The sequence below is a fragment of the Caloenas nicobarica genome, chromosome 3, assembly GCF_036013445.1.
Source record: "Caloenas nicobarica isolate bCalNic1 chromosome 3, bCalNic1.hap1, whole genome shotgun sequence".
NCBI classification, from domain to species: Eukaryota; Metazoa; Chordata; class Aves; order Columbiformes; family Columbidae; genus Caloenas; species Caloenas nicobarica.
In genome coordinates, this window is record NC_088247.1 from 98,880,486 (window position 1) to 98,906,195 (window position 25,710).

General features: G+C 41.3%; 1 protein-coding gene across 1 annotated transcript in view; it reads right to left on the reverse strand.

Moving 5' to 3' along the window:
- Positions 1-25,710, reverse strand: part of PTPN14 (protein tyrosine phosphatase non-receptor type 14) — a 120,860-nt gene that overhangs the window by 48,664 nt on the left and 46,486 nt on the right. The window contains exon 3 of the mRNA XM_065630519.1: positions 19,659-19,828. Within this exon, the coding sequence (XP_065486591.1) occupies positions 19,659-19,828 (170 nt within the window). The remainder of the gene's footprint in view (positions 1-19,658; positions 19,829-25,710) is intronic.

Here is a 25,710-nt window from a genome sequence, read left to right on the forward strand (position 1 = left end):
TATTGATGTGTCTGTTGTTCACCTCACACTTTAAAAATTTGCTATGATCTTGGCTTTGATAATATTTAGCTACAGGATTCCACAGATACCTGTGTTTTAAAGAGAAACTCATTTTTTATTTTGAACATGGGGTCTTTCATTTTTTTCTCAGTCTTCGAGTTAAACGAGCCAATGTTTCAACTATTCAATGGGCAATCAGAGGATCTAATTGATAATGACAGAAATGGGTTTATTTATTTATTTATTACATATTTGAGACAATAATAACAACACCACTTAACTCTTACTGGTTGTTTTTCTGAAAAAAACTTGCTTTAAATAGTATTAATGATCATTAGCCTAATTTTATAAATAGAGTATCTGAGGTACACGACTGGTGGAGTCACTCATGTAAACTTTGGCAGGAAACTATGGCAGATTTAGGAGATCCAAGCTTTGTTCCCAAGCCTCAACTCAGAGTACTACTTACTGGGTGCTGCTTATTTCATGTGGGTCACCCAACATAACTGCAACAAAACTGATTGCAAACTTGGACTGGATTTTATACGGCAAGAAAGAAAGGCAGGCAGACAAGACTGCTCTTTTCAGATACGATGTTCAGCATATTGGCAAAGATGGTGTTATGATTTCTGGGCCTGAGCATGTTGAAACACATTTTAGATGCAAGGCTTCAATCAGCACATCTTAATCTAAAGGCACTTTAAAAAAAAGAGGCACATACATTGATGATGTCATTGTCAGCAACGCAGTGCTAAGGCCTTGTCTTTGCTGTTGTAAAAAAACTTAGATGGTGTTGATAAACAGAACGTCTCCAGCTCACTCCTCTGGAATTTCATCAGCTTCCCTCCCAGCAAAAGTCTGATGTTTCACAGTAGTAGACAATAGCCATTTATCTGGGATTTGTGGTAGAATATAAAAAGCAATGGCTGTGCTTCCACTACTAAAGGGTAATATTTTTGGAAGGGTATTATTGAGAACAAGTCTACCACACCCTGTCACAGACCTTCAGAAAGACCAACAGACTTGCCAGAAAAAAAAACAGGGAAGGAGACGAAAAGAGCCTTTGTCACACATGCAGGAGGAAATTCCTTCAGAAGCTCAAACTGTCAATGCCAATAGTGAAAACAGTCATAACAGTTTGCAGGGTAGGAACTGCTTGATCATAACAACCTTGGTGAGGTAGGTCATGGTTAGCTTCAGGTAACTGAGAAATGAGGTTGCTCAAAAGCAGCATCCAACTGTCTACATCCTGGTTTCCTCCAGCAGCTAGATGGAAAACATGACTGAAACCAAAAATAAAATAAAGACATGGAAAGATTTGTGTCATTCCTTTTCCCCTTCCTAATGAGAGAGAACAATGCTGGGTTAGCATCATTTTCACATGTTGGACTGTAAAAGGAGGACAGATCAAAACCCAGTTCATATCACCTACTTCTACATCGTTCAATCTCTCACTTTAAAAGCAACGGTTTATAGCCAAAAGGGAGGAATGGGGATTCAGCTAAAACAGGCTCATTTCACAATGATGGTCACTTCCATTTGTTTTGATATGCAACTCATGAGCATAAGGGCAAATAATACAGAGCCTGGGGGGCAGGCTTGCTGTAGGAGCTGCGATGGGCACACAGTGAAAGGTAAGCCACTGCCTCACATCAGTGAAATTCCTACCAAAGTCTTCCAAAGGTTAAGGCCCAGCTACACAGTCAACTCCTGGCTAAGGCTACTAGAACAGGAAAACCTTTGAGAACCTAAAAACAGTCTGATCAGAGTTTTGCACGGCTTAGCTGTTGTTTACCGCCTCTATTTCCTCAGTTTACTACTGAAACGTTGTTCTTTTGCACGCATTCCCCAAAAGACGGTCTAGTAAAATTTCAGATCTCCACTTCCACCAATTCTTTACACAGCTGGCAGAAGATTTCAAATACAAATGCAAAGTATGAGTGTTTTAGGAGTAATAAGCTTTCTTTTCTGGCATCAGTCAATGAAGTCAAATTTCTGCAGCAAAACCAAGCATTCGAAAAATAGAAAAAAAAAAAATATATTTATATTGCAAGTGGACATGGGACTGTTTAGGAAGGTAACACATGCTTTATAACCTTTCACACATAAGCACCTGCTTCCAGTATAGCCTGGTATCAAAGTGTTGTGGCTCTTTGGAGCCCAGTGTCAAATGGATGGCTGGGGAAACCCTTTGCAGTGAGACATGAGATACCAGCATCACACTCAGCGTTCCTGTTGGCAGCAAAAGACTGTGCTTGGACTGTAAAGAACTGCTCTGCAAGTGTTTTTCTCTACCTGCCATTTCTGATGGGCCGCAAGCACAGACACACAGCCAGGCCTTGTTGTGGCCTGCAGACATGACACAAGCCTTCCAAAACATGCACTCCTTCCCCGAGAGGCTTAGCCAGCAGATGCAGCCTTGCCATATCCACCAATTTCTCTGCATTGAAAAAGGAACCCCCCAACCACAACAAGTCCATCCTCTGTACTTGTATTTTTTGTGAAGAGCGTATTGTACTTTGCGGATACTCCAAGTTCAAATAAACCCACAAAGTTAAACCTTAAATTGAAGGGCCAGTAATGGCATGCTTTAGCAAGAAAGGAAGGCATGCCATAACCTGATCCTGATTTTCTGCCCCTGAACTCTTGAATTAATTATAACAAATTACAGGGAGCCCCAATACAATTTATAAGCACCATAAACTCCCTAACAACCACCTATAATTTTATCAGTTAATCCAAATACCTAAAGAATTATACGGGACAAAACTCCGGCATGCCTTTTAGAGTTGAAAAATGGTGGAAGTCATATTCTCTTGTCTTCCAAGCACTCTCTCAGTAAAGGCTACGTTTGGTCTCTGCAAGCTGGAGTCCAGCAAAGCCAGGCCCTGGTGACACCACCATAGCATTCATTCTTATAAAGGCTGGAATGGGATTGCAAAAGTAAAGCAAAACAATCAAAACCATATAATGTGAAGAAATCTGTATTTTAGTGTTTTCAGCTGAAACCCAACATTCAGTGCAAGAATAAATACTACATTGAAACACTAGAATAAAACATTTGGGAGTGAAGAGTTTGTTAGCCTCTTATCTTTGAAAAAAGCCACTTATCCATCTGGTTTGGGTTTTAAGCACATGCTAAAAGTGTTACTGTTCAACATGGCAGTCCTACTGACTTCAGATTACTCACATAGTTAAGCTTAAATACACGTTCAATTATGTGCTCCTGTCTCCTGAACTGAGCAAAACACTTGCATTTGGCTACAGTAATCCAAAGGTTGCAATACAGGAGACTTTATTTTTTCTTATTAACTTCACTTTCTTTTTTTGTCATTAAAAAAAAAAAAGTGGAACTGAGTCAGGTAGGTGCATTGCAGCAATGCCACATGCTGCTTTTCATACACAGATCTTAAATGCTGTAGAGGAAGATAGCTATTCTCATACTCCCACCCTATCACCAAAAACATCAACAAAAAAAAAAATCACAGGGAGAAAACAGGGGCCTGAGGCAAGATGCAACTTCCCATAATGGTGGTAACACTGGAACTAAACCCAGATGACCTCTTCATCAGTAAGGTCCACAGGTCAAATGGATATCAAAGTCTACAAGAAAAATCTCTCTTGCTAAACTCCCTTCAGCTTTTTTGTGCAACCTGCCAGAAAAAAATACCTGTACTCAACTGGTTTTTTTTTTTTTGAGTGCAAACCTACACAACTGCTGTCTCCACCTTCACCTTCCTACTAACATGGTGTCCCCCATTCCCACGTAGGGTCCCAGGGCTCTTTTTCCTCACCCTGGGCTGTGTGTGCCAGAGGCAGCTATTGCTCTGGCGTGGGAGTCTGTGAGTTGCCAGGGCTTTTGCGTGCAAGGCCACCATCAGGCCGGACAGCAAAATGAGAGGGACAACGCTGCAGAGTAGCACTCTGTATCATTCTGCAGAGCGGTTCTAGGAGCCACCACCACACATGACACAAAACATGGGCTCCAACTATGATCAGGAGCTCCAACTATGTATAGGCTCCACCTGTATCTAAGTGCTCAATAACATGGCATGCAGCCTGCATGTAATTTCCCACTTAACTAGCCACATCCCCATCACATCAGGTCCCCCACACAGAGCAACTCTTGCCCCCAAATCCTTAAGTGGTATAAAAGTAATAGTAGCTGTGAGGATCTATTCTCATAAAGATGCAAAATCGCAAAGATGAGCCATGGCTATGTATGCTGAAGACTACTAAACCTGAGGGGGAAGAGGAGCACAAGAAACCCAGTTGATCTTTCCTGATTTGGAAACAGGAAATTATTTCAGCAAAAATGAGATTAAACCCCCAAAAGTTAATAATACCTTAGATTTACTTCCTTTACTCATATGCATTGACTCAGTTCAAAAGATGCTGCTCCCTCCTCTGAAAAGAAAATGCAGCTAACCTTCAAGCTGTCTCCACTGTGGGAAAAGGTGGTTTAAGTTACATATGGAAGCAATATGAGTCAACAGTTTGAAAATTCTCCTGGTAGCCAGCCAGGTTAATGGCCAAGCAGGTTGGAATATCATGCTAAAAAAATGTGGTGAGTTAACTAGAACATATGTATACTCTAGCTCATACTATGCAACACTGAAAATAAATAGATAATGCTTTTTAAAAACTGGGCTAAGTTCAGGTGTAATTCTAAACTATTCTTTGGACACAAAACAAAGAGTTTGTATTGCCCCATACTCCCTGCCCTCCATTATGCCAGTTGGAGTAATAAAACATATTGTATACACCCCATAAACCTTGCCTCATTTTTCAGTATATATTTAAAATATTCTCCTCCAGCAGAGCTCTAAACTCTAGCGTGTCTTAAGTCCACCAGCCTTTTCTGGTTAAATGTACTGATGTGCACTGATGCAAAGTTGAACAGAGCGAACATATATACCAGTGAACAACTGGTATGCATATGTAAGCATCCAGAAGCACATCATAAAATTATTGGTTTGTGGGTGTGTAGCAGCATGCAAGTGTATTCAGGTGTTATTTTATTCAAAGAGCAAGTGAACACGTCCAAACTTACAGAATGCGTACTTAACTCGAACTTTAAAAAAGTAAATGGATGCTACAGTAGCCTGCAGTGAAACCTTGTTAATGATTTTATGGAATTCATGAAAAAAAAAATTTAAAAAAAGAAAAATCAGTAAAACCTTTAGGTAGTATCCCAACCTCACATAATCAACATCCGAGAAAACTCAATTGATTTTGTGGAATTTTACCTTGTAGGGAACTAAAATCCATCCATTCACTACTTACTTTTACAGTAATCTACGCTGGTAATAAGAAAACACTGATTGAAATGTGACACAATGAATTTGCCAGCTATCTATAGGCTATCAGTACAATAGCTCATATTCCTGTGAAAAGATTGTTGAAGCACCTACATGAGCACTCAATGCCAGCAGAAAACAGGATAACTCAGGTTGTTTCCACCTCCTGAAGAGCTTGGTGACCCTTGTGTTTTCACAGGAAAACAGTCACCCCACACATCAGTAAATCATGCAAAAAAACCACGGCCCAGGAAGTTCTAACGTCCCAGTGAATGCAACTCTGCAAAAGTGAACACAGCTCTGATAACAACGGGATGTTGCCAGAGAAATATGTGAATCAGTGCCCTGTTGGGTGGGTAAAGTAGATCCATTTCGTGAAATGAATAATTATTCTTTGTAAAAGCTTCAAAAACAGCTGAAGATATCAAGTGTAAAAGCAGCTGCCAAAGATAAAAACAGTGAACCAGTAAACATCTCACTGCACAGGAATCTGCCATCTTCCGACACTGAGACTTCTGCCAAATTCTTGTTGAGATTTTCAGCTGCATAAGGGCCTCCACACAAATGCTTCTTTTAAACACACTCAGAGATTTCAAGACTGTACTGACATCCAATTGCAGCTCCTTTAGCTTTATACCCTGCCAGCAAGGCAAAAAATATCAAAGGTATTCAGCTCCCTGAAAAAGGGTATGCTTAGAACCAGTATTAGTGGTTTGTGTCTCAGCTATATGAGAAGGGAAAAAGTGTGCTCCAGCCTGCAGTGCAGCCATCAGAATTTAATTGAAGACTGGCAGTGCTACTGTAACCAAGATTTCCACTGCCTATTGAATTATTGAAATTTAAAAAGCATTTAGAAACCCTAATCAAAAAGCACAGGTCTGTTTGCTCACAGATCGCTGCTACTGGTTTGACCCTCTTTCTGACGCTGTAGTCAAATTTCAGACATCTGGGAGCAGTGAGCAACAGTTCCCTTTTCACAACATGCAGTAGAAGAGAGAGAATGAATCACCTCCAGAAAATGAGGCACGACAGAGGAATCCTGAATCATGCTGTGAAAATGCCCATTTCTTCTCACAGATTACCCAGGCAGCCTACAGCAACCTTCATTCTTGAGGCTTCATCAGGAGGAACTACATGATTGAGGTAAGATCAGTCTGTGTCACCAAGACTTGGAGTAGTACACCCCATAGTGGTCTGCACTTCCCTAAGGAGAAACTGCTAGTCACTGCTACTGCACCCCATGGGAATATAAACAAAGGAATAGTAGCCCCAATCTAGGTAACATATTCATCTGTCAAAACATAGTGCCTTCAACTACACCGGGAGACAAGTCAGAAGCAGCATAGCAATCTGTGATGATATTCACTGTGTGCACAGTGTTCCTTAATGAATGGGCAACCTCATTTCTGCAATGATATACATTGCTACAACACCTTAAGGGCAAAAAAAGGCCGTCAAGTACTTTACAGTAGTCTAAATAACAAAGGCAGTGAGTGGCACTGTTCATAGATTAGAAGAGGAGTGAGCCTTTTCATCTTTCATTTGAGGAGATGCATAAACGCTGATGGACACTTCTGTGACTCAAACAGCTAGGGATGACAAATGCTTTCTGTTTTTCCACTTATCCTGTAAATCAAAAAAAAATGAAGAGAACATTTTTTTTTCCCCTAGGGAAAGCAAAATCATGCCATGACAATAACTTTCTCTATAGCCATTATACTAAAATTTCACAGAAAAAGAAGAGAACAGACATTATCTATTCAGTAATTTTCAGAATAACTCTCAAATTCCTCTGTTAGCCACAAGTCAGAAATCAGAAACAGATATTTCCTGAAATAATTCGCTCCTTTCTTTTGCCTAAAAAATTGACAAATAGATTCATAAACAGGCACAATGCTTCCTCCAAAAAAAGCATTGCTTAATAAGACCCTAATGTAAAAGGTCAGAACCAAGCTCTGAAAATCTGGGCAGAGCCCTGGTAATGCAATTGCGAGTGAAGTGGATGATAAACTGTTCCTCTTCCATTACCAACCAAGCCCCATTTGGTCTTTACTTTGAAACTGTCTCATTTTATGCAAATGTTCTTTCTAGTTTATGGCCAACAAGAGTTTATTTTCTCTTTCTTCTCCTCAATTAAGGAAGCGAAATGAAACAGTTCTAGTACCAGCATGTCACTTGTGTGATACTAGAACACCATAGGCTCGTTTATTTTCATAAAAGTGTATTAAAATATGGGCTATTTTTAGGCTAGCAAATTACTTCTTGCATTTCTTCCATGCTGCTAGGAACCAAGTCCTCTGCTCTGCGTAACCTACCAGTTCAGAGGGATGCCTGTATATACAACATTTGTAGCAACACACCCACAAAACTGAACCGCATCTACTATCACACCAAGGGCTTGCAGACCCTAAATATTCTTACCTGTGGCTGATCCCAATGGGAGAAATGACTACCACCACCTAGCAGCTCAGAATCAGGCCCTTTGATGCAGTTTGAGAACACTAGCAACACTGAAAAGACAATGTAACAGATGCCCTGAAATGCTGCCAGTTTTCCAGCACAGAGTAGCATTCCCACTTGAAAATATTGTCCATACAAATTTTTAAGTGTCATAACTGCTGCACAGCAAAGCCAAGGAACTACATTCCTCCTGCTTCTGCTGCTGTTTGATTTTTTTTTTAAGGTACAGGAAAACCTCAACAACTGCTGTAATCTCTTCTCAGTGCTCTTCTTGATACCAGTAGTAACTGAAACAAAGATTTTTTTTTTTTTAAAGGCACCTTAGCCTTAAAGAAGTTTACTCTCAGCATATGTACACTAAGACAAAAAAGAGCTACTTCGCCCCCAAATTTAGGGACAGTTAATTTAGTTCAATTTATCCTCTCTATTCATGTAATGCAAGACATCATGAGGTCTCAATGAAAGGAGCAATTCTGCCTTACGGGAGATGAAAAAATCCCTCTACTTGCTCTCAGTTGTGTCTGTCTAGTTTAAAAAGACGACAATACACTACCAATCTTCAGGGAACAAAATCCATCAAAACAGATCCTATTGCAAGTCATTCCAACAGCCACCACAGCAGAAGCTTCTTGGCTGAGTTTACAGAAACCTCCTGACCAAAGCTCAGTCTCTGCTTCAGAGAGGAGGCAAGGAAGGCGGCAGGGAAGCCCCTGCCCATCGCGGCGATGGCAGCGTGCTCCCATCCATCAGGAAACATTAGACATGAATTTCAAGTCTACAGAACACTACCTCTGTTTATAAATGAAAATAAAATAAAGTCCGTTTTTTGTTTGGCATTTTGTATCTCTACGTCCTGTCCTAGGCCTGACGGCCCCCACCTTGCTGAAGGTTTCTTGTAGAGTCTTCAAGTATGAATGGATCTAGCTGGGCCGTATTGTTAAATACGACTTTGGACAAATCCTGTAGCTGTGAAAGCAGAAGCTTAGTATCTATATGCTCATCCTTTTGCCTTGAGACAGTCCGCAGTTCAAAGAAAGCAGGACACAATTCTCCATTTTGCTGTTTTCATGATTGCCAATTACAGCAAGATTTAAAATCAGTTTTCAGTACTATTTAAGATAACCTGCTACAAACACAAAACAAGAACAGGGGGACACGTTCAGGTCATACAAGCAGACTTGCAACTGGTTTTCCATGAACACACATGCACAAAATGGGTACTGTTACCAATACAGCTACAAGCATGCAACCATATGTGTGTGTGGCACTGGGAAATCTAACATGGGAAAGCCAAGGGCCCAGAGGGACAGGTTTTAAATAGAACTGATGCCCCAGGTTATCCCAGTGTTTATCAACACATAACACAAGTGTTTATCGCCAAGAGCAGTGAGGACAGCTTCCTCTCAGGCTGAGAAACAAAAAGCAGTAGGTGTGACTCATCCAAACACGCAGTTTCATACACAAAGCAAGCTCTTCACTGATAAAAACAGAAGGCCAGGTCGCCAGCCTCAGCACCATTTCAACTCTCAGATATCACAGAATAAACATATAGGCCACTCAAAAGGTTTCTGTTTCCTTGCAGGAAGGCAGAAGCCTCTCCTGTATCAGAAGCTGGTTAGACCTCCAAAGCAAGTTTCAAAATGCTTCATCTATTTCCTGCTCTTTAAGGATCATAAAATGCCCAGGTTCAAACAGTCTCATGGAACTTCAACTCTTCTTTCTGCAATTAAGATTCAATCCTGACTGTCCTATGCAATTCAAGACACAATTTTAAGATGGCAGTTTGCAGTCATGTCCTAATCATAACCAGGTGCTTCCTCTGGTGACCAGTGATAGGACACAAAGAAATGGAGTGAAGCTGCATCAGGGGAAGTTCAGGTTGGACATTAGGAAAAGGTTCGTCACTGAGAGGGTGGTCAGTCACGGGAACAGGGTCTCCAGGGAAGTGGTCACGGCACCAAGCCTGACAGAGTTCAAGGAGCATCTGGACGATGCTCTTAGTCATATGATTTAGTTTTTAGGTAGTCCTGCAAGGACCAGGGAGTTGGACTCAATGATCCTTATGGGTCCCTTCCAAGTTGAGATATTCTACAATTCCTCCTCTATCTTGCTGCACACACCTACATTTTCTGTCTGTCTCCCTCTGCACTTCTGAAATGGATGCACAATTAACAACATGCTCTTATCTCTGAAGTTTCATGTGCCATGAATCAGTCTCTCTCAAAGCCATGCTGTTACTGAAGAATGACACTTCTCTATTTGGTAAAGCTAGGTGCTCTTTTTCCTTCTGGTTTTTGAAAGCTATAGAGTACTTGGAACCACGCCCCTCATGCTTTTATTTCCTTGCTTTATGAACCTACTTTGAGTTTTGTTTTGAATACCTAAAAAAACCCCAGACAGAAATTCATATCATTACCTCCTTTTAAGAGCTGCAAAGTTTAAGGAAAATCCTCACATACTCAATAAAAATCACAGGCACGGACAATAAAATTGTTACATCATTCTACCCAGGTGCAGAATTTTTCCAAAAAAATCTGAAGCATTTCTGGTTCCCAGCTATGGTAAAACCCATCCATATTCCCCACCCCCCAAGCAGGAGTCAGCAAGAGCTGCTCAGCATTCAGTGCAAGCTCAGGCCACCCAACCAACGCATGGGGTCAGCAAGTGTCTCCAACAGCACACGTGCCCAGGCGGACAGGAGAAGATGACACAAAGTGCCTTTTTCCAACTGCAAATGCCCCCACCAGCGTGACTGGCGTGGAAGGATTCAAGCTGGTCTACCTGAGATGAGAGAGGAAGCTCTGGCACTGTGTGTAAATGGTGTATCTTTATCATAAGAGAAGAGCAGAAACCGAGAATGTAACCTTTCTGCCATTTAAAAGGGTCCAATATGAAATTCCATAGTACTCCAGAAGTATCTGTTCTACTAAAACTGAACACACAAATAGTTCCCATCAGCAAAGCGATATTCAAGAACACATGACTAAGACACAGAACATAAAATAAGTATTATTTCCTCATGATCAGATGTAAATGTGATACTACTTAATACCAAGACTCTTACAACACTGCTGACCATGACAGCCACTGCCTTCAGAACACACTAAAGCAAGAATGCAGCCTGAAGTATCCAACACTGTACTTATAGTTATGCAACACTATTTTTTAGAATTGCTACATATGTACTGCTCAACCACACACATGAAAACACATTCACTTTCTGGTCTAAAAGCACAGTATAATGCAATAGATTAGATCTAAGCGTCAACAGTTTCTTAAAATATCTGGCACAAAGAGCTCAGCTTTCAACAACCAGCACACAGAGAACAAGCTCCCCATTCACTGAAGAAAGTCAGCTGGGAGAAGGGTTTGCCCTCCTCAGCAAATTATTTTATAAACAGGGAATTAATGTTGAATCCTAGGTCTGCCTTGAAGGAGTTCTTATTTCTAAGTCAAAGTTTAAACATCCACTAAAATACACATCCAAAAAGAACCAACTCAAGAATGTTACTGAAAAGCAAACAACGCATACATTATAATAATATGAACACAAGAATACCCAAGCAAATACTGCACATTATTTGTTGTTGCTGTCCTCTAAAAACAACATTAAAGCTAATTAAGTATTAGCTCGTTTACAAGGCAGGCTACAAGCCCAATGTGTGTTTTTTATCCTGCAGTAGCCAGTAATATTAAAAAAGTCTAATAATTAAAACAAAACAATAAAATCATCAAAGGAGCACCAAAATGCAAATATCCCAGACTGTCTAAGCCTGGGTGGCCACCCAAGGCTCTTAAGACTCATTCAGCTTGCAAGCAGTTCCAGAGCTGCTCCCCTGCCTGGGCTGCCTGAGCTCTTGAGCTCCTGGACAGCAGTTGGGGTGGCTGAGAGCATTACTGTTTATTCCCAAATTCCTGCAGCTGGAAGGAAAAAAAACAAACAAAAAAAAATAAGGTTGACGTCACCAAATTACTTCAGGACCCATCCACAGTTCTGTCCAGCTGAAGCGAGCTGGGATCCCTTGGGGTCCACAACCACCTCCAGCTAGCAATGAATCCCAGAGTTCACCTTTCTCCCAGCCTTGGGAGATACGGTGCAGTTCCAGTCATGAGACCATCAGCACCAGGACCATGATCAGGACCAGGACCTGTAGGGTCAGGCAGGCTGGTAACCAGAGTCTAAACCAAAACAGGATTCTCTTCCTGCAGAAACTTCCTTGCCTCCTGTCGATTCATAAAATTTCGGCTCCAGAGTTCCTGCTGCTTCCTCTGGGAGACCCCACCACGATGTCTCATAAATATTCTCACAAACACAACATTTCCAGTGGTGCTTGTCCTAAACTCTTATTGTGTTTCACGACACAGCACCTACTTACAGCACTGTATACTAGTTCTTCAATTAAAAACCAAAGAATTAGTACCACCACATATAGGTCAGTTGGCACCCCAAGCCACTTCACAGTTGTTCCCCACCACTCCTCTACAAAAATTATCCAGTAATTTGACTCTCCAAATCATTTATCTGAGAACAAAAGGATTGACAGGAATCATGGGATGAAATTATTAATATCTTCCATTTCTAAGGTCTGCCGTTCTGACAGAACATCCTGTCCTTTTCTGTTCATTTGATATGACTTCCATGTACAGAAATGATCGCCTTCGTTCATGTGAATCATTTAAAATTACAGTCCATTTACCTATAGTTCCCTATAAAACAGCAATTATATATATATAATTATAAGTTGGAAACATTCTGTTAGAAGAAAATAGCTACACTGGTTTATGCTATGCAAGGATCAAGCCCAAAACAAGAAACAGGTAAAGAGAACCACCAGAGATTTTTTTTTAACTGGGAATAGTTAAAAACATAGGACTGTTCTGATCATAAATATCATATTTGTGTTGGAGAGCACAGTCCTGCTTCTTAGTGAGGAGGTGCATCATCCTTCCAGCTGGGCAACCCACCCAGCCCTCTCTAGCGCCAAGAGAGGGCTGTGGTTGATGGGCTTTCCCACATGGAGTGAGCGGAGCTGCTCCGTGAGTGTGGCACAGCTGATGGGCACACACGCAGGAGTTACAGCGTTTCCCAGAGAAGAAGGCAATGAGAAACTGGTTGCATTCATTTATCTGGAAGCTACATGGGCTGCTCCTGCATACTGTCTTTCCAAGAGAGCAGGCACGCTCTTAAAACATGTGCCGGGAAGAAGCACACCGTAATGTGAAATGATTAAGTGTTCTTGGTAAGAGAGAAATTTGGACAAGACAGTAAAGCTTCCGCTGCCTGAAAACCAAACTTTTTTTCCGCTCAGTTACACCCGTAATACAAAATGGTTAAAACCTGACTTAAATCTCCAGGTGTGAGAGATCAAACTCTGGCCTTTTGTTTCTGAATACTCCACCTTCCAACTCGCCGTGTATCACTCAGTTCTTGTTCATTTGCCAACGCGCCTATCTTAATCATCCATCTCCTCTCCCCTCTCATCCTGCATGATATTTCTCTGTACTTTCGTAGGAAAAAAATTAAGTGTTGCTGAATTCCTAAGAACCATTTGCATTAAAAAAAAAAAATCCTGCAGTTCTACCAGAGATGTATTAGCAAGCATGGCCACACGGCCTGTCACAGCCCATCACTTTGAGGCAAGCACAGTCAAGGCTGTCCTGAACGAATCTGATGGTACACATCATGCTGGGTTTTTTTCTGACACACTGTCATATACAAAACAGTCATTTTGGACAATGAAGTCACCACAGTGCTCAAATCAACTACCATGAACTCCGAGGTACACACAGAGACTTCTCCGACACCACAAGTGGCAGGTGTGACCAAGCACGAAAAGCAAAGAAGCCTCATGTACCTTACAACCTTAACAACCTTTAAAAGGGTTCCACACCACCGAGCTTGCCTCAAAACCAGGCTGGAACAGGAGGATATGTTATATCCAGCCTTAACGCAGCAATTAAAAGCACCATGTAAAGACCGCAGTGACTGGTACAAAATTCCAGCTGATTGTACTGGTATTAAAAGCTAGCAACACAGGAAGATGTGAAACTTTAGCTTGTTCAAAAAAAATAGTAAAGAAAAGCAGACTAAAAACAAAGATAAGCTTAAGCAGGTGAGACATTTAAGAAGGACATTTTTGAGAGGAATGTAAAAAAGTCCAGAGTTTATTTAAAAAAAAAAAGTAGGTTTGCCAGAATATTTTCCCCTGTAAATATAAAGCACTCAAACACTATTTTTTCCCCTCTACTTTATCCTGCAGTGATTTAAAAATCCATACTGTCCTCAGAGTCTATAGCTTGTACGTGTTAGAGGAATGTCTGTTTAAAAATTCTTCACTTAACACTTGAAGAAAAATAAGGGAAAAGGCAGAGAATTGTGTAGAAAAAATATTTCCATAAAAGACAAACAGAAAAAAAAAATCAGGTACAAGAAATGGTGAAGAAAAGGGTAGGGTGGCAAAACATCTGATGAAATAAATGCTCGTGTAGTTAAAGGAGGATAAGTTTGAGGCTGATTTTTCACAGGCCCTCCAGAAAAGAGGCCTGGCAGCCACAGGCTCTAATTTTCCACCTGCAAACACATTCATTCCCACACTTCGCAGGTGCAGCCATCCCATTCCAAAAGCTCTGTTTTCTTTCACGGGAAAGCTGTACAGCACATTCTTCAGGGAAAATGCACAGCTGACAGCCAAACTTGGAGCAAAAGCCCAACGCAGCACAGTACGGATACTGGAATATGTCCCTCCCCACAGAGTCGTGCACACCAGACCTACCACGCACAGCGCCGTGGGGACCCAGCCCCACTGGTGGCACCTGGACTAGGAACTGCTCTCGTTTCACAGGATTATGCCCCGGTCTGCCACAGCACTAACACCATATGATATTACTGGGTACAGAGCACATAGTAACATACTGAAAGCTTCTTCCAAGAAAGAAAAAACAACAGAAAACCAGACCAAAGCACACCTTAATTCCTTCACAGAAGGCACAGCAGTATCATGTGTGAAGACAGAGATACTGTAGGGAGCAAAATGTAACTTCATTTTCTCCTTAGAACTTTGGAAAAAAAAGAAAAAAAAAAGGCCATGGATTGTCTGATACTTGCACAGAAAACAGCATCACACCCACATTTTCAGAAAGCCACAGGAGTGTGTGGGTTCTCTGTTTTTGGAACAAGAGCACAGTGAAAGCAAGCTTGTTTACTTTAGACACTGTACAAAGGCTTATTTTTTAAAAAATAAATGGTTGAAAAGATGCTCCCCCTCTGAGGAGTTAGCAGAAAATAAAAGGCAGATTTATATTTCTAATCTATGCAAATATCTACTCTACAGGGCATCACAAAGACTGCTTTATATCAGACAGTATGCAGGTCCCAGGTGCTTTAAATATGCCAAAAGCATGCACAGCATCCCCACCTGCGATGGCTGCTCACTCAGAGAACAGCTGGATGACTAAAAAGAGGTTGTCTAAGTAGCCTTCCACGAAAAATGCCTTTTGCTAATGTGTCAGCTCCCATACACCCACCCAAATGCTCCTGCTGTACCTGCCATCAAGCCCGGAGAAGGTTTTTTCAGTTGCTTGGTTGGGTTTTTTTGGTGTTTGTTTGATTGATTTGTTTTTAATTTGGTTTATCACAAATTCTTCTAGAAATTTTCGGATTGCAGCAATTACAACATGGTGAAACTCCTACTGACACCTTAAGAAATTATTATGGGGCTTTAATGCATAATTAGAAGAAGGCCCAATGCCAACAGTACAATGCTATTATGCTGAAGGGCAGGCGTAGCAATAACATTTCGTTGCCGTTACCAGAAAGAAGAGACAGGTACTCTACAACTGGCAGCTGCTCTCCGTATATTTCCCGAGGACATTGTCAGGAAGCTTCTGCCACAGGTCAAGAAACACGTCTGTCCTGAGAAGCCTCACCATCTGCACTCCAAGTCACGAACCCAACAAGACTGATGATGTCCTGCTGGGGCTTCTTACCCTGTCCCAGTGCTCCACTTAACTTTATCTGAGGAGGAAAAAAAACCCACACAGCTAATGTTTGCACCTCTAAGCAAGTGTCAATTTCGTAAAAAAAAAAAAAAACAAACCACACACCAAAAAAACCCAAAACCAAACCAACAAACAAAAAAACCCCAAAAATACAACAAACCAAAAAAACTGCAAGCCACAGAGTCAGATCTGACCTACTAAAACAGTTAATGTGTCCCCCAGAGTACTCTCTGTCTCATCTTTTCTTGCAGGCCTCTGAGGTTGGCTTCAAAGAGCTGTTAGCTGAATAAACCGCTCTGGCGGTCTTGTCTCTTTATTTTCTTTCCCAAGGATCCCACAGGCCCTTCTTTCTCATATTATCAGAAATACCTCTTACAAATTAGCTACAGGCATCCCAGTTTCAGTCATGGCTGTGCTTGTGTTTAGATGACAGGTGCCTGCAGCTGTACAGGTCCTCAGTAACCCGTTACATGGCCAACCCAGGTAACTCATTCACCCACTCAATACCCATCCACACCTTTGAAATGATGAGGTCATTTGGGCACAAACTGAAATACAAAAAAATCCTTCTAAACATAAAAACCCCTTCTTTATTGCAAGGGTGACTGAACACTGGAATGGGTTTCCCAGAGAAGGCATGGTATCTCCCCATCCATGGAGATATTCAAAACTGAACTGGACACCATCCTACAGCAATCTCCTCTAGCTGACCCTGCTCCGAGCAGATGATCTCCATAGGTACCTTCCATCTGCGACCATTCTGCAACTCTGTGGGTTAGCACTGCTACTTGCATTGAGCTTCGGCAAGTCAACCGACACGTCAGAAGGACAGCACTCGCTTCTTACCAGACTACTTCTCCACTTCTCTCCCAGCATGTCACATACAGACAGGTTTCCAGAGAGTCTTCACCACTGGAGGACATAGCACTTGGGGTAGTGTTACTCACCCTTATTTCTGCATCCACATTTGGCTTGCGTGACACACAAAAAGTTACTGGCAAAACCATGATGAGCTCCTGACCACTACCAACACCTGCAGGCAGCTAAAATCCAGGAGCCTGCAGGCATAACTAGTATTTTAGACTTCCAACAGTAATGATAACATGTAAAGAAGTTATGATTTTATGAATAATTATGGCTTCACCTAAATATGAATTACCTTATTTGCATAAGGATTCTTCCTGTTGGTCCTAATTGCCAAACAATATCAGAACATAAAATGGCCCACAAATTGTTTTGAAGAATCTGATGGTTTTTCAAATAAAAATGACTAAGGAACACTGCCTCAGAGCCACTGACCAATTCCACAAGTAATGATCCTCTCAACAAACAAAGCCTAAAAGTCTTGGATCGTTTTGCCTCTTTGCAATGACAGCACATGAGGTACATGGGGCTGCAGTTGCTGGAAGCAAGGAGGAATATTCACTTAGGGACAAATGTCTCAAAATCAAGCCAAAGTCTGTAATCCTACAGATCAGAGGCAGAGTAAACCACCTCAGTAAATTAATTCCTCGGGTTTTTTTTAATACTTGTGGATTATGTGTTTGCTGAAATACTCTCAGAAGACTTATCACCTTCAAGGAATATTAATCAACCCTGGAAATTCTGGAGTTTACAATTAACTAAAAGCCTGGACAGATAGATGGGTTTCACCCCAAGCTCCAAACATGGCCAGGGAAGCTCAGGGCTGGAGACATTTCCACCAAGAGGGTTACAAAGGTAAAAGGTTCGCTGCTAGCAGTGCTGTCACTGGCTTTGCATCTTCGGCCTTTGGTGATGGCTTTGTTTTGGGGTTTGTTTGTTTGTGGTGCTTCTGCAGCTTCCCAGAGGGAGATGAAGTATCTGCTCCTAAGTTTTGCATTTAAGACAGGTCTGTCATTTGTATGTAAATATAAGTCAAATACACAGGCACTGACTGGGCGAGTCTAGTGCCTACCTCACCATCGCAGGTAATCGTACCATGATCAAGACTAATCCTAAAAGCAGCCAGTCTCAATTTCAAAACAAATGTTTAACCAGGTTCCCAAGAACAAATAAAGACAAAAAAACCTGCCCAAAAAATCCCATTGGTCCACATAATCACACTTTAGACTAAGCTTTTTTCTGCCGTTCGTTTCAGAAGAGTCCTCCATGGCCCCACCACTCACTGCTTCAAGTACGAGATTTACTGCATCTACCTAGAATTGCACAGATGAAGGTTTGCTGCCATCACATCAGCTGTGGTGAAGTAATTCCACTTCAGGGAAGAAAAAAAAAAAAAAAACAAAAACCCACAACAAAATCTTACAGGCTATTCTGAGATCCATTAGTAAGCTTCTGCTTTTGCTGCAGACATTTAAAGAAAAGAGGCACTTATAAGACTCTGCAGCTTATGTTATCAATCACTTCAGAAAGATAAACAATTCAGCAGGCACTCCAATTGAGAGCGCTGTGAAGTTCAATTGCCACTGAAATGTTTTGTCATTACCGACCTGGGCAGAATGAGCAAAGACACCTCTGCAGGTGAGCTACGAATGAGCAATCAGCACCGCAGGCTGCAGCTTGAAGAGGTAACAGCAGCCAAGTAGCTACACCACCTCCTTGCACACATCTAGGCTGGGATCCGGCTGACAACAGTGAGCAACAGAACATTACAGATATTCCAACTCCACGTTATATAGTTCTGAAGGAAAAGTTATGAGGCTTCTCTCTCCTAACACGTACAAAGCAGGAACACACAGATACAGACAAGCATCGATGTTCAGGCTGTTGCCAGGGAAATTTAAGTTTTGTGATGCTTTCAGCCCACTGTTTGGCAAGAATTTTGCATACACAGTAGTCACGGGCCTGCTTGACAGCTGTCATTTTAAGAATCAACTCTTTTGCATCCTACCAAAGTCAATTCTCCAGTTCAGTGTTAAGAAAAAAATCCTTTAAAATAAACAATTCGCAACATAAAAAAAAACCCCACATCACATCTTGCACACCTTCTAGAATTAAAGCCACTCTTTCTCCACTGTTCATACATCCTTTTTAGACACGATGGCCATGTGGGAATTTCCAGTTTGCAGCAACAGAACATTTTTGTCAGCGAGGAGGCTTATGCCGCCCTGTAGCCCTCACCCACTTATTCCAGGCTTTACCTCCAGTTCTGTTGATGCAACTTTGCCCTAGACCAGATAAATGAAATAATTTTGGTTAAAAAGAAAACAAGCCCAACCCTTTTTGGGTGAGGTGGGCTTCCCAGCCCGCCCCCCTTTTTTAATTTAAATACAGCACAGATGTGCAAAAACCACAGAGTGATGTGGTTTACAAGAACAGCCCCTCAAAACAGTTGCATTTTTACAACTACAGCACAGAGCTCTGAATAAAAGAGTAATTCCCACTGAAGTTGTTTGCAAAGATGCACCCTGATCATAATTAAAGGACTAATACCCTCTAACAATTTTAATCCTTTTGTAAAGTGTAAGGGGGAAAAATCAGTAGTGGGATGGGCAAAACCCAGAAAAGATGCCAGTTTACTTTCAGCAAAGCACAGGTAGGCATAAGAATAATAAACTAAAACTGTATATAGAGGTCCTTTGCCTACGGCTTCCATTTAATCAGTAGAAAAAAGTATGGTCACCTTGGTCTACTTTAAAATTTATGTCAGGTATTTAAACATATATCTATTATTCCCTTTTCGTCTGTGCAGTTGGTCACACATCATCATTCAACAATACCACTTTTTTTTTTTTCCCCTCACCTCTCCAAACAGATATAATCAAGTAGTGACTTCTCTACCTTTTCCCTGTTTGGGCGATCATCAAGAAAGGAAAGAACCAGATGATACCTGAGCAACTATTGAATGCCAGAAGCAAAGCAACTGTCGGTTCCCTCCCACCTATATCACAATAGTGCGAACAGAGGGAAACCACGTACCTTGTCACCTCTTGCTGCAGTCGGGAAACACTGGGCACATAGAACATTACTCCAAAGAAAAGCAAAGGCTCATTGGCGAATTTGTCCAGCTGCTTCTTCAGAGGCTTTTCCAGTTCAACCCAGCGGGTTTGCTGGCTCTTGCTGAGAAACCAAAGGCCAAAGTAGTGCGTCTAGATAAAGAGACAAGATAGTATCAGCTTACCTTTTTCAGCTAGATTACACACGCTATCAGTGACACAAATGCAAATAAGAACAGATGGCATTGTGTAAATTTTTCCATATGCTAAATCAGAGTAATTTATTTTTTACCATCCTTTTTTAATTTTTAGGACAATCTTGAAGACAATAAGGAATTCATATTGCAATACAATATACTTCATGGAGTGTTATCTATCCCTTACCCTCTCTCCCAAACGCATATTAAAGAGTTCTATCTGACATTATGGCACAGGTAACATAAATGATTTACAGAGTGTCTGAGTCTTTGTTTTCTTTTACATCTGTGCCTCGTGAACAGACAGCAAACAATAAGTCTGAATCAAAGCACAAGGGCTTTGTGAGACTTTGGATCAGGCTCACTGCAGGCAAAGGACAAGGACTCTTTCAAGTATAAAAAAGAATGCAAACCCATGCGCATATCTCAAAATATATTTACCAATACCAGAACCATTTACCCAATACAGAACATGTTTACTTTTTTTTTTTTTAAATGCACTTAAAAGGTTTTATGATGGACAAGTATTACATTTAAGATGTGCATCACACACCCAAGTTGTTTGCTCTAGCTCTTACAGAAATACCAGGTTGCAAACCTCAGCTATTTCCTGTCATGTGTAAATCTCAAAGGCTGTAAGATCTCCTGCATAAGCCACATGGGACTGTTGCTGGTGGAGAGTAATGAACAAGGAACAGCGTTCAGAACTATAGAGCTTCAAATACTACAAACTGCTAATAAGCAGCTGAAGGAATCGCCCACCCATCATGAAGGATTCTGTTGAAAAGCCCTTAAACCACTGTATTAAACACACTGATCTGCTACTGCAGGCAAACACATACTATAATTAACAGCGAGTACTACAACTACAGATCTGAAGAAAAGGCAGAAAAACAGTGTTTATGTTTAGCAAACAAAGTAATCTAACTTTAGCCCTAGCTGCGAAGTTTGTATCAACATCTTTTTCTTCAGGATTTAAGCCAACAGCATCTGGAGATTTCCAGCAATGCCTTCAATATAAAATACCACTCTGTACTAATACTGGAATGAATGAAACAGAAACTGTGAGAGGAACTTTTGCAGATACCAAGCAGATTTAGGATCTGAAAGTGGCATCACTACTATTTCTGCATATTTCTCTAATTTCAATAAACCTTCTTGGTGTTTAATCCAAATGACTCCCTATTCAGTGAAAACTTGCCAGTAGTCTCCATTAGATTATATTAACCCTAAAACAAATAAAATACTTACTTTGTTGTTATAGCTTAACTTACCAGGACAACAATCCTTCCACAGGTAGTCACAATCCTTCGTACATAGCACCACATTTTAAATAAAGATATTTGAGAGAAAGAATAGAAAACCCCTATTTGCTATCATATAAAGCTTTCATTGGAAATTACTCTTAATACATTCAAAAAGTTTGGCCTATAAATCAACCACCAAGATTTCACCAGCTGGATTTCCCAGACATTCACGCTTTTAAATAAAAAGTCTTCAAAAGTAGCAGACATATTGCAACAATTACACTTTGCAAAAGCCACCATCAACAGCCTCTTTCACTTTAGTAAGGATGCTTCTCTAAAAACCATTGCATGTCCCGTGACATGGCATACAACACAAGGGCAACTAATGCAATACTGAAAAATTAAAATGCTTAGAAATGACAAGAAGCCAGCACGGGTAACACCGCTCCAGCTATTTTATAGCTGAGGGCATGCAAGAGAGAATCATTTGCAAAATCTCTGAACTGGTCTGCAGGTGTATTTATTTTAGGGTCTCATTACGCACATATTTTCAACTTTGGAGAACATCCAGACTAGAATTTAACTAAGGTGGTAGTTAATTCATCTTGATTCCTCAATTAAGCCTGACAAACCTAAGTATAGCCTGAACACAGCTCAGTCCTTTCTCTTTAAGGTCAGTTTGGTACAATGAAGCTTTTTTTGAAGAGAATCAATGTAGTATTGTTTCCTTCTAGAATTTAAAGGTATCTTCAATAAATTAGACAACCCAGGGCACAAATCAAGAAGTCAGCATAGGATAAACTTAAACCAAAACTAACTAATTCACTGATACGTGTCTACTCACCCCCTGTAGTAATCACTGGATAAAAAATGTCTTTCTGACGAGCTCACCATGACAGTAATTAGATTAAAATGAAGGTGGGAGGGACAGTGGACACAGCAAAGGAAAGGAATCCATGTGAAGGCAGAAAAAAGGACAGTCACTTCACCACATCACAAGGGAAACCCTTTAATGAACAGGACTTGGAGGTGTTGGTTGATGAGAAGCTGAATGTGACCCAGCAATGTGTGCTCACAGCCCAGAGAGCCAACCTCAATGCAGCCCAGTGTGCTGGGTGGCATCAAAAACATCATGGCCACAGGTCCAGGGAGGTGATTCTGCCCCTCTGCTCCGCTCTGGTGAGACCCCACCTGGAGTTCTGCATCCAGCTCTGGGCGTCTCAGTACAGGAAAGACATGGACCTGTTGGAGAAGGTCACAAAATGATCGGAGGGCTGGAACAGCTCTACTGTGAGGACAGGCTGAGAGAGTTGGGGTTGTTCAGCCTGGAGAAGAGAAGGCTCCAGGGAGACCTTCTAGCAGCCTTGCAGTACCTAAAGACGACCTACAAGCAAGCTGGAGAGGGACTCTTTACAAGGGCAGGTAGTGATAGGGGTAATGGCTTTTAACTGAAAGAGGGTAGATTTAGATTAAAGGAAGAAATTCTTCACCACAAGGGTGGTGAGGAACTAGAACTGGCTGCTCAGACAAGCAGTGGATGCCCCATCCCTAGAAGTGTTCAAGACCAGGCTGGAGGAGGCTTTGAGCAACCTGGTCTAGTGGAAGGTGGAACTAAATGATCTTTAAAGTCCCTTCCAACCCAAACCATTCTATGATACACTTGAAAATCACTGCATGGCAGCTCATGCTCAGCAAGAAACAGCGCAGAGCTGTGAAAACAGATCTTCCATATTACTTTAAAAGTGAACATTCACATCACCTCAGACCCAAATTTGCAGTGTCAAGTACTTGTAAAACATCTAGCAACTAAGATGATCTGGAGTCTGAAATCTAAGAGAGTTATTCAAAGGATTAAGGGTATTGCAATTAAACAGCTCAAATGAGCACAGTCCTTTCTTTCCGTTTGAGTTGAAGCAAGAGGACAACAAAAATTTAGATTTGCTACAGTAGAAAGTTTCTTCAAGTACCAGCTCCAGAATCCTGAATCACTTCCATGGAATAAGAATTGAAGGGAATGCAGTATTTCAGCTTAGGGACTACAGCAGATAGAGTGGACTGACCACAGCAGTGTGAATTTCACAAAACTGGAAGATGACTGTTTTCCTGGAAAGCAGCCTGGAAAGGATCGAGCAACTGCAGATGAAGCACAGCGACTGCAGAGCAGAGTTCCAGCCAAAGACACGCACTTTGGAGAGACAACCAACACAGTTATCTGAATATCAGCTCCCTATCGCCAGGGACTTGACTTCTTGAAAATTTTAGTGTTTTGTAACAACCCACAGTGGGGAGGGACTCTGTAGCCACTTCTGCGCATGCTTGAAGAGACTCCCCACTCAGGAACATCAGTAATTCCCAAACAGGAACGGAGGAATGTGGGGCTGGAAATGGCTGGACGATCAAGTTTAGTGTGCCATGACAAGGCATATGACTGTCCGTAAGGCCTTACAGAATCTGAGTTATGCATTGCCATTTGCTCCAGCGACAAAAAAACCACACACCACTCACAAACCACCACAAAACATTTTTACATTACAGACATCCCCACAAATTAGATGAGGGGATATAAAGATGGGATATTTTTCTCTATAAGCATCTGATTAAAAACTAGGGTGATTCCAAAAGTTGGTCTGTTTGTCCATCTGTACAAAGTGAACCACTGACTTCACTCCAGTTTTCACGGAATAAGTATCTACACCTATACCCGGCAGGCTCTTAAATAACACAGGCTGCTCTAGCGGGTACCTCAGCAGTCAAAATGGCAAAGAAAGTGAATGATGCTTTCTGTTTGGGAAAAAAAAAAAAAAAAAAAAAAAGGATTCCCTCTTCTAGCCACAGTTGACAGACTGGTCATACACACCAAAGGAAAGCTTTTCATAACACTAAATGTATGCACACACATCCATTCTGCAGACAAAGAACTTCAGTTGCTAGTGCTTTTGGTCTGCCTAATCTGCAAATACATGAAGAGCTCTGTTAGGAAAGAGTTTACACTAATTTTCTCTCAAGGTTCTAAAATTTGTCTTACCTACCACACATGAGTTCATATGTGGTACAAAGCAACAGACTTACACTCCTCCAGGAACTGCGGTCCTCTGCTAAAGCAGTGGACAAGAACTGGAGCACCTGCACACCGCAAAACACCGTGTCAAAGGCAATCCTTGAAACATGGCAAGTCAGAAAGGAAAACTGAATACACAAAACCTGTGCTGAGAAGTCTTAAAAAAGACCATGTTATACGTGTCAGTTCAGGAGGGAACATATTTGACATACACTCCCAAGTCCAGAACTATCACTGCCTTTATGTTGGGCAAAAAGACTAGAATTGTCAACAAGAGGAGATGACAGACACTAAACCAGTAAACCTCATTCAGAAGGATCCAACGAGATGGCCTCGGTGTTTATTAAAACATCTGGTTAAGCAGCCAACTAAATATTTATCCTTGAGAAAGAGGCAGACTTCCAGCTCCTCCAGGCAAAAAGCTTTAAACCCCGCTCTCCTGGGGCGTTGGCACTGAGGGGAAGGCACCATTTACGGCAGCCACTTGTTCCTAGAAGGTCTCTTGTCCAAGCACTGCCTGAACTCCATCCGAGCTTCCCTGGCAAGACCAGTCAAACCAAACCAAACTTTGAGGCGTCCTGGTTGCTGAACACAGGTTTTCAGTCATGCCCTTAGGAGTAGGGGGCACCTTCTAGGGCACAAAAAAAAAATTTAAAAAGTCAGAATGACAGCGAATGACCACCCCTGCAGAGCAGAGTCCACCTGCAGTGTTCAGCCCATCATCCTTCTCCTTTGTTTTGGGCTTTGCAGCATCATAGTACTGGAGATACCACTGTGAAATTCAGCTTGAAAGAATAACTTTGGTTGGAAATTACCTTCTTGCCCCCTTGCCCCTTCTGATACATCAGAACATTCCACCTTTAAACTTTTTATTATTTTATGAAGTGAATTAAGGAGAACAAAAAGGAGGAAGAGACATGAAGCCCCACAACAGATCTGTACAAATTACTCTGCTATTTCAAGCAGGTTCACTTAGACTCACTTGAAGAGAAAAATGCCATCATATTGGGAAAAAAAAAAAAATCCTTTTTATAATCTGTGCACATACATAGAAGATTATAAAATGACGTTTCTGACCTTGTCTTTCCTCTCTTTCCCTTCCTCTCCTCTTCTCGTCTTTACTTTTTATACAACGTTGGCATAAGAGCTCATTGTATTGGAACTGGTAACTGTTCAACTAGAAGACCTGATGCTCTGTCAAGAGCTTTGTTGAAAAGAATACAACCAGATTTTACAGTAGTTACATGGCTACACTTTCTAGTGACCTATTCCTGAACCCTGACTCAGTCAGGGAGGGAGCTGCATTCCCCAGAGATCAAATAGAAATATGCATAATCCATTAGATACTGTTTTTCAGTCATGTGTGGTATAATGATCGACAGTTCTTCACAATACATACAGTCATCTCAAATGGTTTTGCTTTTTACCAGGGAGGGGTTGGACAAGTTTTTATTTATTTCTAAGAAATCAGCTTAAGTGAAACATGGATGTTTTCCTAACACAAAGGTAAAATTGGGGTAGACCTGCAATTTA